At 41.6% G+C, this 16716-nt stretch overlaps 2 protein-coding genes across 3 annotated transcripts in view; both read right to left on the minus strand.

The window, feature by feature from the left end:
- Positions 1–16716, minus strand: part of slc12a5a (solute carrier family 12 member 5a) — a 127133-nt gene that overhangs the window by 26325 nt on the left and 84092 nt on the right. For both annotated transcript variants that reach the window (XM_061069773.1, XM_061069772.1), the window contains 2 exons: positions 11314–11414; positions 10701–10838 (listed from right to left, as the gene is read on the minus strand). In XM_061069773.1, the coding sequence (XP_060925756.1) occupies positions 10701–10838; positions 11314–11414 (239 nt within the window). The remainder of the gene's footprint in view (positions 1–10700; positions 10839–11313; positions 11415–16716) is intronic.
- smarcd1 (SWI/SNF related, matrix associated, actin dependent regulator of chromatin, subfamily d, member 1) overlaps positions 1674–16716 on the minus strand; it is a 320795-nt gene continuing 305752 nt past the window's right edge. Inside the window, exon 14 of the transcript XR_009678172.1 lies at positions 1674–1683. The gene's annotated coding sequence lies outside the window, so the exon portion shown is untranslated. The remainder of the gene's footprint in view (positions 1684–16716) is intronic.

Consider the following 16716-nt stretch of genomic DNA (forward strand, 5'->3'; position numbering starts at 1 on the left):
GTGTGATAGATACGATTTTTCATCATCTGCTTGTCAGTTATCTAAATACATTTTTTTTATTTGGAAATACTGACACCCTCCGTCACATGGAATTAGATTGTGTGCAATATTTTGTGTCTGTTTGCAGTTTACAGACTGTCAGACGGACGTCCCAGTATCATCACCATCACTGATATTTGTCCTCACTTTCTCAATGGTCAGTTTAAAAATGTAAAGTGCAAAATTTCATTCACCAGTAAGAGGAATTGTAAGAGGAAAAAATAGCATGTGAATACTTCATGTATAAGAGAAGACACCCTCGTAACCAACTCCATTACAGGGTGTCATAACAACAGGCTCTGTGGAGAAGCTTGGACACTTTCATATTTCTTTAGTGGTTGGTTATTAAATTTGATGCAACACGATGGGCACTTCACAACAAAAGTCCTGCACTGAGAATTGAAAGAAGATGCTTCATTCATAATCCAGACTCCTAATGAAATCACCCTGAGAAGTGGCCGACATCAAACCCTGTCTGATGCTACACTATGTGATTTGTTTTGTTTCCCAGCTCTAATAATGTGCTGCTTGCAGAGAGGAGAAGACGGAACAAGTCCAAACAAGTCTCACAAATATAATTATCTCCTAATTTTCTTTAGACAAATGAAGTGCAAACTCACACTTGGAACTGTAATTAGTGAAGTCGTCTGAAAACATATGATGCAGCCGAGAACAAACGACTTCTAAACATGTTGATTTACATCATATTATATCAGATCCACATATTTGTTACTAGCACAAATACTGCATCACATGTGTCTCACCGTTTTGTAACTTTAAGCATATATAGCAATATCTCTATATGATACTGTGAAATTTTAAATAATATATAGTCTCTTATCACATGCTTGATTATATGTAAAATGTACTTTGTATAATGCTCATCTAAATGTATTAATACCATCTGCACTGTGCAACTAACCTGGTTACTGACACATTCAGTCTTGACAAACATGTCGAATGCAGTTTCTGTCTCACAAAACGTTTCTAAAGTTGATTCTCTTAAAGGTTCGAAAGCTACATCGTCTTCTTCTCAACTGCCTTTGTCTCAAAATTTCTCTACAGCACAACTAGTGCTGAAAAACTCCAGAGGAAACCTTTAAAATGACACAATCCTGAGCCTGGATGTGAAAACTGAGGCAATATGCAGAAAAGCGGGGGGAGGTTTTGATGCAAACTATAAATCAATGTGTGTTTACACGTCCGTCAGTGAATATATCTTAACCCCTCTCAGTAATTTGTATGTAGGGAAATTGTAAGGTTCAAAATGACGACTCAAGGTGGAAACTGAACTCATCTGTGAATTGCAGCCGTGACCGTCGGACATTTTAATTAGCAAAAGAGCAAAATCCATTATAGCAAATCCAGACCATCCTTTCTACTTTTATGGAGTTTCACATCCTCCCCTCAGGTCAGATTCAGTTTTCTGAAAATCAAACATGACAGGTTTCATTTTCCCTTCATCAGCTCGTGTAATTAGTAGTCATGCTTTTTGGTTTCCACTCACAGTTTGGTACTTTATCTTGTGCCGTGTTTCTCTGCCTGTATCACATAAACCTTGTGTTTGAATTATGAATGTAGAGTCTGGACTCTGCTATTTTATTGTGCTGACGTTTGACTTGCTGCATAAAAAAAATGAACAAACTGAACTGAACTAAACTGCTAATTTGATCACAACTTTGTCATCATTTTCTATGTACGTGTGTGTGTGTGTGTGTGTGTGTGTACAAGTTATATTCCACGCAGCTGAAACGTAACCTGCCATCATGGCTCTTTTACCACTTAATCTTCACAGGAGGAAATCTCTCAACCTTCAGCCTCGTTGTGCTTTAATCAAAGATCAGCGGCTGCTGGAGGGATCAGCGCAGAACAAACCTCGTCCGTCTCTGTCACCTCCCCCACTATATGATAATGATGTGCACAGTTTGTCTGTTGTCTTAACTATGCAAATGAGACGGTGACTCACTGTGCCCTTCAGTGTGTGGCACAGAGGAGTTTTTCACCCTGTGCTAAATAAAGTTCTTTTATTTATGAATACTGGAACCCTGAATGGGCACAGTCCCATTAAATTACATTTTTATTATGTGAGAATTCAGTAGAATATTTTTCCTCTAGTTTACAACCATGTTCCAGTATCACTGTCAGGTTGTACTTCATCAGATACACTAAAGTGAGGTTAAAGTGTAAAGTGTAATATTAATTAACTAAGGCACTTTCCACCTGATGAGACCATGTCAATATTTCTGAATGAGACAGAAAGTTTGGGGGTGAACTTCCTTCTTTCTGACAGAGACAGGAAATGTCACAACTACTCACAAGTAACATAGAACAAAAAATAATAAAATAAAAGAACTATACGCTTCTTTAGTGCCATTTCTTTTTCCTTTTAACTTGACCACTCATAAGCTGCTTGGCCTTTGCAACATTTGCTGTAAATATTCAAACCTTTACAATTAAACTGAATTAAACCTAGACCAGAGACTGGTCTATAAAACATTTGGGGTAGTTTTTCCTCCCTCTTGAGGATTGAGGGGCAGAGGATGTTGCAACTGCTAAGCTTAACAAATAAAATCTGATTGATTGATTGACAGAGAATGTTTGACCCTAAATACAATGAAACCTCTGAGTTGCTTACATGACAATATTTAATGTCTATCTTAGTTTGAGAAGTTGAGGAGCAGATGTTTGTAGTCGCACAAAACTAACATTTGTAGACAGGGTGTTGAACAACAAACAGGAGGAGGTACGCAAGGTCAGTAAGTCAGCAGAGAGGGTGTCGGGGGTGTTAGGGTCAATTTTACCTCTAAATTCTTTAGATCTCACAAATCTCCCACAGTAGCAATGCTGTAATTAAAAAAGAGTGAGTTTCCATTGGCGGGTCCTTCAGGGACTTGGTGTGTAAGACACATTAGCAGTCAGGTGTTGCAGGCTGAAAAGGTTTCCCTGTGATCAGCACTTTGTTGTTAGACCCCAAACTGCTGCGCCTGCACAAAGTGGGCTGAGGTCAGTTTGTAATAACAGGTAAGTTATTAAAGGGAACACCTGTGAGCTTTTACTGAACAATAGCAGACATTACACCTTCAAGTGGGTGAATGCTCTGTACGTCCTTTCAAGGTGGGAGATTCCAATTAAAAAAACGAAACTTCAGTGACTTTGTTATGTGAAGTCAAAAAGGCGAAATTGCATTTTTTATTTGAGTCAACCTTTAGCTGTTTCCACTTCAAACACATAAATACATCAAAACAGGGGAAAAAAAGAGTTGCCCGAAGAAATATATATCTATATAACCTTCAAAGATTGTTGATTTGATCAAAAAGAGATAAGAAAAAAAGGCATTTCTTTGTAAATTCACAGAAGCACATTAAGATTGCACGGTGAGAACTAAAAGAGATACAAATCGTGGCAGAATAATTTGTCAGAGAAGCTTAAGGTCCTCAGTGACTTCTTTTTGCTCTGTTTTTCTTCACATGTCGACTAAGAGGAAGACCACTCTAACAGCGCCACTATAAAATTGCAGATTAAACTAATCTGCACTGTAATATTACAGCGAAAAGGTGTTTATGCCCCACAACACTCGAGAGTAATACACGCAAAACAGGCACTAACCCTCTCCAGACTACAAAATGTCATTTTCATTCCCCGCCTGCTCCCCCACACACAATGGAGAATCAGGCTGGGTGTGTTGGCCCCGCTGTACGAGTGTCTGTGGTATCTCACAGCCGAGTGATACATTATAATCCACACACAACAACAGGCAGGCTTTGTTAAAACAGTGTTTGTCTGCTGGAAATCCTGTGTGTTACGTAAGATGAGCAGACACAGATAATAGACAGCGATTACACTGAGTCTGAGGAGCTGAACGCCTGATAAAACAACCTCTCTGCAAAGTAATCTCCAAAACTAAAAAATCAAGGTGAACTAATGGAGGATTGTAAAGACTTTACATGGAGAAATAGTCTGAAACTGATGGAAGGCTATCGTGTGCGCCGAATCAATGACCCTGTTGAGGAAATACGGCTGAACGCTTAGTTAAAACGCTGCTTTTCTATTTTCATTCAATTGGCATCTCATTTGTTCATGTGCGCATGGGGAATGCAGTCCTCCCTGATAGTGCTCACTCACACACACACACAGAATGAGTGTCTGTTTAATGGGCTGGGAGCGAGCAGTGTGATGATTTCCCTGGAGACAGAGCCACCGTGAGCAGAGGGAACAGTGGCTGCTGCAGACACACAGGTAGGCCTGCGTGGCACCACTGGACTTGGAAAGCACAGCTGCCCACCGACCCGCTGGGAAGTGTCGTCACATCGCTGAATGACTGGCTCAGGTGCGCTAGACACACAACAGGACCTTTCAGTGCATCTGCTGTGGCACCCACTTCAGATTCGCTGCCTCCTGCTCTCCCACCACTTACCACTCGCCTTTCACCGGGGCCGGAGCTTCCACTCTCTCCGTCTCTCTGCACCACCCACCAGATGGACTCCATTTACAAGATCCACTGAGCTCTGAAGCCCACTCGAGCAATATATAAACACGGTGCACAGGAAAAAAAAAAATCTATCTTGCTTCAAAGACTGTCTTCACTACAATGACATGTAAATAACATTGCTGCATTACATGTTTAGTCACAAACAATCTACGTTGAAGCTTCCTGACAAGAACGCTCTGAAGGCAAATGTAGGAAATGCAATGACGCATAACCTCTCAGCTAAAAGGTTTGGGTGGATGGTTCAGTCAACGAAGCGTGTGACTGGGACATGGGAAACTCAACGATATCACCTGACAACATCGATACTGGTTGTAGTGATTACATTTTGAGTAAGACACCTGTTTGTAAATAGCTTAGGAAACAATTTTTCTCAATCAGCGTAAGGTTAGGGAAATCATTTGGTTGAGATGAGAGGTGAGGTTATGTTTTCGTCAGGGCTTTCTTCATTTGTCAGGGAAGAGCCCATTACATTTTGGTGCGGATCCAAACGTGGGGGGGGGGGGGTGATTAACTGACTTTCTTTTCCATAGGGAGGTTTTCCACATATTTATTGATTTGTCTCGGTTAATATAAATGGATCTTGATGAAACCCTCAGGCATGTTTAGGGGACTGCACAGTGTTTATGAGTGTGTGCCACACGGTGCTGGGCCAAATAAAAACTAGAACTAAATTGTTAATTCTATTTGGCTATTTCTTGATGGAACCAGCATTCTCCTATGTGCCTGTCTACAATCATGACGCTCCATAAAAGGGCATCTGAATTCACACTGACCTTTAGCTATGGAGCTAAATCATGAAGTGTTGAATTGTCCAAATTGACTTGTTAATAGTTTATGTTCTGACTCCAAGCAGCAGTCAACACTGGTTTCTTTTAACCATAATGGGAATGTCTTCCTATCAAGAAGTAGGTTTAGAAGCTTAAACTTCACCAAACCTTGAGGTGGCTGGTCAGAAAACACGCATCAGCTACTGATGTTCAGTTTATGACAAATGATGTACGATGTGAAATTGTAGTTTTCAATGAATGTTTGTTATTTTCCTCTCCTCCTCTTTCCTCTCTCCCCCCCACACTCTTATCTCTTCTGGACATCTCCTGAACTGCTGAGGCTAGCAAAGGTATCGCGCTTCCTCTCCATTAGACGTTAGGGGTTTTCAGAAGAGAGGAATTAAAGAGGGAAAGGTGAAAGGAACTTCATATCCTTGTCTAGCTGCAGGGTAGAGAAAATGAAAGAGAGAGGGCAGGGTAGTAGGGGGGGGTTGTGGAACGTGGGGGAGACTACACACAGTTGCAGGAGAGAGGAAGGGAAACATCCAGGCCCTCCGGCTCTGGGACTCCCTGCCAACCTGTATGGGCTGACAAAACCAGCGTCATCGCTTAAATCACTTTTTTTTATGCTCACCAGCAGAACCAGCAGCTACTGCAGAGTGAAATCCCTGCTGATGTGTAGTCAAATTTTTATTAAGTTGTTGGAGCTGCATGTGTCTTTATTGGCCAGCTCTAAGCACCAATGTGGGATCGCATCAGTGAATACTCGGTTTTCAATTTCCTATTTCGAATAGGAAATTCTTCACTGAAGGTGCTTTCAGACCTGCACTGAACGCCGGACATTTTCTAGAGCGGCTGTATGAGCGAACGTAAATCGAGTCAGTTGCTCTCGTGAGAATACAGAGAATTCACAGCGAGCACGGTGGAGCGTTGATGGTGTTGATGGCGTTTCTAACACATGACGGGCGCTAAGCTGAAAAGAAAAGAGAAAACAAACATCTCAGGAGGAAAAACAGGAGCCATTTGTCAAATGTCTACTTGGGAAGACGAAGAGATTTGAGAGTTTTTGGTGATACGCACCGACGCCGGTGTTGTAAACAAAAATACATTATCTCGGAATTGGTGTTATGTAAGTAAAGACAAATCGCATTTTCATTACAGTGGAGGGAGAGGCAGAGGTGTGGAGGGGGGAGTGGGTGAGGAGGGTGAGAGGGTGGTGGTGGTGGTGGGAGGTAGTGACAGGGAGGGAGGCAGACTGGGAGGCTGTAACACCATCTCCACGCTCTGCTGGCCAAACAGGAGCTGATAGGGCAAATGTGTTTCTGCTCAGGTGTGCTGAATTATTGAACAGACAGCAAGAGGAGAGGCCAGCGAACATCAGCCTCCCTGACCAGCTGTGGACGAACCAGTCACTCAGCGGTCAACACCGTGTGTGAGTGAGTGTGCATGTGTGTGTGTGTGTGTGTGTGCATGTGTGTGTAAAAGCGTTATTCACTGGTTATCGGTACAACAGCCGAAAGTCCTCTGTGGTGCTGAGGCCTCACCACCTCGAAATAGCGGCTACATGGGTTACTAGAATATTCTAGGTTAAAAGACCCCATAATGCCTCATGTGTTGCCACCAGTTATGAAACCACACTATCCAATTCAAGCCTGGAAGTCTCCTTGTCCATTAATGGACATGTTCTGGTGAACAGAATCTATATTTAATCTGATATCCAGGTCAGCAGGAGGAGACAGGTGAGTCGAAAATCGAACAATTACTAAACTTCATAAAGAAAGTAAGAGAAAATAAACCAAAAAGTTAAGATATAAATGGATTATTATTCTGTTTCAGCTCAATCTAAAACATGTCAGGGGGCCTGCAGGTTCTGATCCAGCCCTTGAATTTTTTTCAAATATATGAATAAGTTCTTCTTTCACACAAATCTATAACATGAAGACATTTTTATGTTTTCAATTAGTTGTTTCATTGGGAAATGCTAAAACAGTCTGAAGATGCTTGACCTTTCATAGACTCAAGGTGCAAAAGAAAAGCATAAACAGCCAAATAATAATAATAATAATAATAATATCAGTCCTTTACAAAACAGAAACCTCCACTGAGCCTGTTCGCCTGGAGTCTTCACTTACTGGCCGGGCTGTGAAATGTCTGTTTAGCTCAGCGATGAATATGCACGCTGCTGTAATATATAACATGAATTGACATTAATCAGGGCACGTCGTTCAGAAGGCGGCTGATGGGAATACTGATCCGATGCACCAGTCTAATGAGAGGGGGGAGGGAGGGGGTGCGGTGGAGGGAGACGAGGACGAGGAGGACAGAGCGGAGAGCAGGGATCGTAAAACGCCCAGAGAGGAAAGGAAACGTTTATGTGAGGGAACATTGCCCTGTAAAAATCAAAGGCAGGGAGCGTATGGTTTTCCTGTAACTCTTGGCGAGAGCACTTGTCTAGAAAATGACTTTATATGAGTAAATAGGTTCCTGCTATGTTTGTAGTTCATTCATAAGATCTTATAGAGATAATACTACTGCATTACTTTGGATTTTAATGGGACTAAAGAAAAATATATTAAACAAATGCACCATATTTATCTCGGCCTGAGAGGTAAATATACTTTCACCTCTGTGTGTTTGTTTATCATCAGGATTACACAAAAAATACTTCACGACTTCACTTCTGAACATAACCCTGTAGTCTTTTAGATTCCTTTTGGTTCAAGAAAATAGGATTCTAAAGCTCGGCTCAATTGGCAAATCTCTTGGACTCAAATACATTTCTGATAATGAGGAATCAAAACATAACAGACCCCTCAGATCTTTAGGAACCAGTGTCCTCTTCTTTTGTCCCTTTTGTGAGTTTTAAGCTTCCATATAAACCCTCTTGCCTTCCTGTGTTAAAGGAATAAAGTCAGACGAGAGAAAATTGCGGACGGATTAGCTGAGACCGGTTTCCATCTTAACCTGCGCGACCTCCAGACCGCTCCCTCCTGTCACACGCCAACCAAATCTCTAATCTTGGCTTTCACACTGCAACAAAGACAGACCGCTGCCTTGCTCTCGCTCTCTCACAACTCACTTACTCCCTCCCTCGAGGGAGCGATGATGAAGGAGATGGAGGGAGAGGAAGAGGGAGTGGAGTGAGAAATAGAGAGGGAAGGCGATAGTGGGGAGGGAGAGAGGGGTCGCTGTGCGAGCGATAGAGCGCCACAGGCTGCCTTAATGAAAAGCCTCTCGTGGCGATGGAGAGATTGCCTGTGGAATGGACCTCTGATTGGAGAAGCAGCAGCTTGCTGTAGCGTGTAGACTAATTAAAGTATTGAAGGGGGTTGAGGTGACAGGGGGGTGATTAGACCGCATCCCAGGGCTAGCCACGCCGAGGAGAGACAGACAAATACACCTAAAAACTGGGCGAGCTGGGATAATGGGCGAGCTGCAGCACTAGCAAAGTGTTGAACTGATGCTGAATTCCCAAGTGGAGGCTGTAGCTGTCTGAAGATGCTACCTGCACCGTCTGTGCAATCAGGACAAAACAGAGAGTAGCTTTAAAACCCTGTTCGAGGGCCGAGGCACGCAAATTACATCCGTTCACTGAAATAGTGTCCCTACTACTCTTAATCCTGTCAACTGTTTCCAGGGGTGTGATTTATTCTGTGTAAAGTTGTTCCAGCGAAAACACGGAAAACACACACACAGAGGTCTGTGGATAATCTGGATGAAATGAGAAACTGTCTCTGGAAAGAGAGCCTGCGGTCGATCAAATATGAAATTTCAATGCTTTAATGCTCTGCTGACACAGGCTGACGGTTTACTCATTCAAATGTATTCAGTGTTTTCGTCAATTTAAGGTGTGGGATTCTAATCTTGAGGTGCATGGTTTAATATTGAGCTGGTAAATAGAAATTTTACAGCAAATTCATCCCACATCTGATGACCTTCAAGAGCTTGATCAATACTAATGAATTTAGTTTAGACCTAATATTGATTTATCTGTTTATGGTACTGTCGGACCGTGTCAAATATATTGATGGTTGTTCCAAACACAAAATGGACAGGGGAGGGAAAGATCTGCCATAATGGAGAGGAAGGAAACAAGATGGCATTTATCCTCATCTATTCATCCTCACACCCCTCCCCCTTCCTTCTTCTTGTGGACCCCAGCTCACTACGTCTCTAAACATGGGGGGGATTTGTAATCAACTGATTGAGGAAGTTCTTGTCGTCGCAGAATTAACATTGCATTTCTTATGTATAAAAGAGCAGCCAGACATTCGTAAAATTCACCACAGACAAACGCCATCAAGAAAAACCTTCTCTTTACATGTGTGGCTGTAGGATGTGTTTTGGGGTTTCTGTGTCAGAATTACACTCGTTTTCAATACAGTGCAGTGTTAGCATCTGGCTAAGCATTGTGTGATCACTAGCAGTCACAAATAGAAGCCAGGAGATCAACTAATCATATCCAGAAATCACTATGAAGATGAAGTCGACTAAACCTTATCTCCACTGTTGGGTTTAAATGTTTTTAAACTGTATATCTAAAGGAACCATATTGATTCCTTGTGGGAAAGGCAGACAGTATATCTGCTGGATTCACTAGCATTCAAGGTCATCGTCAGAGGAGACTTTGCTTCAAGGTCAGACAGAAGAAAGGATCCCTGAGTGAAAGTGAAACAGTGAAAGAGAAACGGAAAGTAGTGGAAAAATGTGAATTATCTTGTTAAGTAGATCGATCCCTTTTCCACTAGTCTTTTTTGCAAGTAATTGTCATTACGGCTTTCATTATTTACATAATCAGCACCAGTAATATATTACATCTCACTGTGCAGCTAAAACCACCAATTTCCACAAGATTAATAATGGAGCTGCCTGTCTGTTGATGAAATGAACGAGAGTTAAAAAAAACAGCCTGTAAAGTAAACGCCTTCCTTCTGGCATCTCAACACCCAACAGCAGAACAAACCAGGAGGGGTGAGATGTGGAAGGAACTCATTAGTGAGCAGCATTTAAGATGCAATGCAGTCACACGAACAAGGGATTTATAAAATCCACAGAGGACGATTGACAAGCTCTAAACTGGTGGAGATATTCTGTTTCTACAGTGAATGTGTTAAAAAAATAACTGATGTAATCTAATGGAAATCACAAATTTATAATGGTCCCACTTAATAACAATCCCTTGGCAAAACCAGTATAAACTCTTTCAGGTGAAGTTGAGCTGTATCAAACTGTGAGGCAATGAAAAGCCAAACACAAACTTTAGGAATATACTTTAATGTGTTAATTTAGTTGTGTTCTCTTTGCACAACATGCATGATTGCAGTATTTTTTTAAGAATGAATGTGTAGAATCATGTTCTGTGTGCTGCATGTACGTATAGTTTCAACAAGTACTCTGTTTAATACCTTGACAGGTTTCTTGCGCGATGACTCGCCATCGTTGTTCTCGGCCTCCTCGTGCTCCTTGCTACCTTGGGGCAGGTTGGAGTAGTTGGCCAGGCTGCTGAGGAGAGACGACACCATGGGGCTGGTGTCCATCTCCTCCTGCAGACACACACACACATGCAGACACACACACAGACACACACACAGAGACAGGACAGTCTGGAGTCAGTGTTTTCATCATTGCCTTTAATCCTCTGAGCCAGCCAAGTGAACTCCATAACTCCAGGAGTGTTTCATTAGATCACTGGAAATCAATAACAATTTCACGTAACGTGTTACTCTCCACACCCCCTTGCGGATTCCTACCCAGTTAGAGCAGAAAAATAAAGTGCTTACAAAATAAAATGTTCATCGGCAGATTTCGTTTTCTTTGTTCTTGTTCATCCCACAGAGATACACAATAAAAATACATTTGCGCAGAGCTGTGGCGAGTTCATAAAGACTTTCTCCTGTAGCAGTGTGAGATTTGCTCGCAGTAACTTATTCAACTTATTATCTATGATCCTGCTTTTTATCATGCCTGGTTATGTGTGTTAACAAGACATTGTATGTGTCTGTGTGTGTGTGACTGTACCTCAAACAAGGCCATGTTCTTGCCGTCATACTGCTGGCTCTTCTCTGCGGCAGCATCACTGCTGTTGATGAAGGGGCTGCTCTCCTTGGGGTTACTGTCGCCTGCAAGAAACACACACACACACACTTCACTTTAACACTTGAAATACAACAGACGACAAACAGCACGACAGCAAAATGCACAAGCCACTTTCTTTGTGCAAGAAAAACCCGTTTGTGGCCTAACAACCAACAACAACTTTTCAAAGAAAGAGATTGACTTTTGAAATGAATGATTTACTTATTAATTAATCCATTGCTTAAGCAAAGAGAGACACACGGACATACGGCTCGAACAAGAGGACATCTTCCAGAAGAGGAGGGGAGGCCTGTCGTCTCCACAGAGCGCCCACAGTCAGAAATGCAGAGAAACAGAACCATACTTAATGGAGTGTGCACTCACAATATGTGAAGTGCTATATATTCCATATGGCCATCGCAAGAAGGCAAACATCTCAATCAGTTTGTCGCTACAGTGACAAACACTGGGATCGCTAGAGAGAGCTTCCACAAAGAAATAATAAGAAATGAAACAAAAATAAAGTAATAAAACACAGTGGCTTTTTAAATATCAAAACACAGAAGCTGTGCGATGTGATTTCATTGACAGCTTGTTGTCGGCATCATGACTCCATCAAGAAGCATCTGTCTGTGAGTTCACATTCTAGGGCACGGGCCAAATCTGTCTCTCTATACAGGATATGTAACAATATCAGCATTAGTAAAATCGTTGACCTGTGAAGATGCCGCAAGATAAAAGTATGAAATAAATGGAGAAGTGAATCAATTAAATGAAAAGAAGTAAAAAAGAGTGTGTTGCGCTTGTGTTTAATTCAAAGTATTTTCACATTGACTCATCACAGAGAGACTGAAAGGTATTGACCACACGGTGTCTAATGGACCAGAACTAAAAAAGCAATGATGCATCTTTCCTTTTTTCCTCTCGTGCCTTTGAAACTAAGCGGTATCTTTAATTACCTCGACTTAAAAATATTGATTCACTGTCATCAAACAAGCAGGTTAATCTTATCCCTCACATTCTTTAACATGTCCAGGATAAAAAATTATATATTAAAAATAAAAACAAGGCCAAACTATTGATTTGACGCAGTTGATCACAGAGGCAGTCACTTCTCCAGCCTCATGCGGAACCAGGGAGAATCTGGTTATTTTACACATCACAATTTAGAGCACATTAGCCTTGGTACTTGAACTGTTTTGCCCTCGTCTGGAAGAATAATTAAATTTAGAACTGCTATTTTCCATCAAGTACAGTGAAGGTCTTGCTGGCGCAGAGTTTGGCATCCTATTTGCACCTTCTCCTCCGAGCATCTCTTGAGGGAGATGGCAGATTGCTCTCCCTCTGGCTCTCAGTCCTGTCTTGGACCGAGCACCGCGAGACCAGGTTATTTATAGCCAGGATGCCGCAGCCATGTGCCATGACGTTGGGGCACTGATAGCAGCCAGCACACTGTTCTACAGAGACAGAGCAATAGGGCCACTCAGACGGGGGAGAATGAAGATTCAGAGCAGGAAAAGAGCGCAGGAGGGTGGGGACGTTAATGCAAAGAGAAGGAAAGTAAGAGAATGAGGGTGCTGATGAGAAGATAGAGAGAGACAGAGATAGATGGGGTGAGAACGGAAAGTGACAGAGAGTGAGATATGAGCTCAGGCAGACAAAGACGAGGCAGCCAGACTGGAAATGGGCACCCGCAGAGGGGCAGAAGGGAGAGGAACGAGAGAGAGACACACTTAAGTCCTCGGCTGCAAAATGTAAAAGCTTCTGCTGCACTTAAGGTTCAGCTCTGTGTGTGACCTGCAGGTTAACAGCAGTTACAAGCTGGGTGAGAGCATCCGACAGGCTTCTCAGAACACGTGGATTATTTAGTTGTTTGTTTTAAAATATATTTTTAACCCTCTTCGAACCACGTGAGGAAGATTCGATTTTATTAAACGCCATGTGCATCAGTGCAGGATACAGGCCGGTTGTAGCAGTGATGAGATTAACAGCGACGTACACAGGATTGACCCTCAGTGTTTAATTTAATCATGGGCACATTTTGAAAACACTCCCTTTATGTTACCTTCCACCTGTTTACTCTGTACAGAATAATCCGAAACTGTAGATATTTGGGAATGAAAATCTAACAAAAAGAACAATAACTGTTGAAGTTTTGAAGTAATTTCAGAAAAATACCAACTTTTCAATATGTCTTTCTTCTCCAATGTGAGAATATGCTGCTTTTCTATGTTTCCTAGCAAATTAGGCTTAATGGCTTTTCTTGTATTCTTATAATAAATAACAAATTTGATCTTGTTGTTGTCCTCATTACTGCAAATGAGGTGACAGAGGCTGCAGCAACACAGTGTGGTTATTACAACACAACGATCAAGTTCCGGACCTAAAACTAACTTGGATTTTGTAACATTACACCTGACAGTGATGGAATAAAATGATGATGCTTCCCCAAGTGTCTTGACAGCTCATTTGTAACACACACTATAGACAACACACCCACACACGCCCACACCCACACACTGGGAGGGTTAATGCCCCACAGACGACTATCCTATCACTTATCTCTCCACAGCTCATTTCTCCTCATCGTCTAATAATTAAAACTCCATCATCAAAGCGGTGATGGATCCCCCCTCTCCGGAAATATGACAGTGCCCAAAAGAGTTTTGCTCCTCCCGCATCCCCCCAGCAGCTTATCCCCCTTCAATCTGGAGGGATCCGTCCGACAATGGCTCTCACTATCAAAGCCCGTCGCCATCTCTGGTCAAAATCCAGAGCTTTGCTGCTCACTGAGCATGTGATCGTCTTATAAATTACCCACAAAAACCCAGAATCAACACTCTCCTCTCATCTTCGTCTCGTTGACGTTTCACCGAAGCAGCAGTTTACTGTGAATGTATTGGATATAAACAGACGATGAATGGGTGTGTCTTTAATGGACATATTTATTGTGCGTCCTGTGATCAGCAAATTATAGTTTGGTGTTTAACTTGTACTTGTACTTTACTTTAACTCTGGTGTCTCGTTTGTGGCGTGGTAGAGATTTTGTATTTCCACAGTGATAAAGTGAAGAGCTAGGCCATTATTTACAGCATCAGTGAGGTTGATGCGGTAGACTGCCACGATTCTCTGATAACATTGACAACAGATTGATCTAAAATGATCTGACAGTACTTTTCATCCATCACTAAACACTTTCCAGCTCTAAAGTCTTTAAGGAGGATTTTATTCATGTTTATCTTTTCTACTTGGACTGTTGGTAAGATTTTTAAATTGTCACCCTGGGCTGTAGAACATTGTTATCTATTTATTGACATTTAAAAGACTTTACATTTTAAAAACTACTCAATCTATTGATTATTTTCATTCCTGATTAAATTATTGAGTTAACAATTCATTGCTTTCTAAATGAAATGTCTCAATCTTTGAATGGCTGATCAAAGGTCCAAAACCCAGAGATATGTAGTTTTCTACCACATAAGACTGTAAATAAAATTAATTCATTAAATATTATGAGAATTGTAATTCTTACACTTCCAATCAACAGATTAATCAAAACTAAAACGGAGATTATAATGGCACTAATTTCCCTATTGAGAAATATCATGTATTATAAATATTATATTGAATTCACTTGCATTTTACTCGACTGACATAAGAGTGACTTTGAATTACACTTTTCAACAATATTACATTGGCTATATTTAATCTTCTACTGATGTCTGTTGTGTTGTAATTCACTGTTCTGTGGGACTTTAAATCATCACATCATGCACTACATCCTGTGTTCACTAAACACTATGACATATTGGTATTCATCATCATATTTAGTTAATTCATAATATATAATATGAATTGTTTTTATGCAGGAACCCTTCAGTTCTGGTTGGCTGTGAGAAAATAATGACTTTATAAACTGAATAGAAATATGTGTATGTTGTCCTTCTAATGAGCTTCTCTCGTGTCTGTATTTGATGTCCACCTACTTTCCATTTCCTGTATCTATGACTAAGAGCCTCACCAGCTGGCTGGACACTTGCCGTGTTTGAGAGCAAAAGACAACTTTCACCTCAAATGAGTGGAGGCCTGCTCCACTGCTCTCGTTCTGTGGGTTACAGCTATCCTGCAGATCTTTGAACAGAGGAGCCCCAGAGGATTAAATGTTTGACTTTGTTTTATTGATCCTTCTTGTACAGTGTCGAGGTGGCGACAGTCACAGTTATTGCTGTCCCTCTCTCCCTCTCTCCCTCTCACTCTCTCCCTCTCACAGCCAGTGGGGCTCCCTCTCTCTCTCTCTCTCTCTCCTGCTCCGTGTCGGGTTGCCGTACTGCTCGCCCTCTCAGAGGAGTGAATTCGAGGGGAAAAGCCAAAGTGCAAGATGTTGATTCTTGAGGAGCTGACTCAACAGAGGCTTAAGGACCACTTGTTGATTTCCGAGCGTGTGTACATGTATGTGTGTGTACGTGTGAGTGGTCCCGGCATTACTCATTACCCTAAATCTGTTTACACATGGTTCACATTATGGGGACTTCTCTTCCTTGTGGGGCCAAATCAAGACCTTATAACATAAATAATTTAATTAAATTCAAGGGGTAGAGATGTTTTAAGGTTAAAGTTAGGATTAGAGAAGTATGGTTAAGTGGTAAATCTGTAGACACAGAGACACGACTGTGTGTGTGTGTGTGTGCGTGTGTGTGTGTGTGTGTGTGTGTGTGTGTGTGTGTGTGTGTGTGTGTGTGTATGTGTGTGTATGATTGGCTCAGACTGTGCTGAACAGCAGTAGAGAGGTGGCTCGACCAATTAGTCTCTGTCTTAATCTGGGCAGAGGAAGATGGATTTTAGCCATTTTATGTAAAGTAGGGCCACATGAAAAATGATCATCATCCTCTTTAAAAAGAAAAAAAATATACCTAGGATTTTTATACACGATCAAAATTAATTCCCAGCTCCTTCATGCATAAAGGTAAATATAGACAGTCCTTTTGGCTGTTAGACTGCGAATGGAGTAAACCTTAAGTACACGTGCCCGCCGAGACATTTAATTTGCATCCAGAGAGAAATGCTTCATGTGTCGGAAGAATGAAGAAATAAAATGGAGTTGGTGAAACGGAACCAAACAATTAAAGAGACGAAGTTGGATTTTCTGGCTGCGTTCCTCGCCATTGTTCCTTGGTGCACCGCCAAATTCAAGCAGGTCTCGAGTTCAGTCGCATATTCTGTTGTCTTCTCTTAATGTCCCCACACATACTAATTGATGTCTGGCAATCAATGTCATAGGTCTGTCTCTCTCTCTCTCTCTCTCTGACACGATCAGGTTCTCTGTGACATGTTACAAGAATATTGGGT

The sequence above is a fragment of the Limanda limanda genome, chromosome 4 (genome assembly GCF_963576545.1).
Source record: "Limanda limanda chromosome 4, fLimLim1.1, whole genome shotgun sequence".
In the NCBI taxonomy this organism is placed as follows: domain Eukaryota; kingdom Metazoa; phylum Chordata; class Actinopteri; order Pleuronectiformes; family Pleuronectidae; genus Limanda; species Limanda limanda.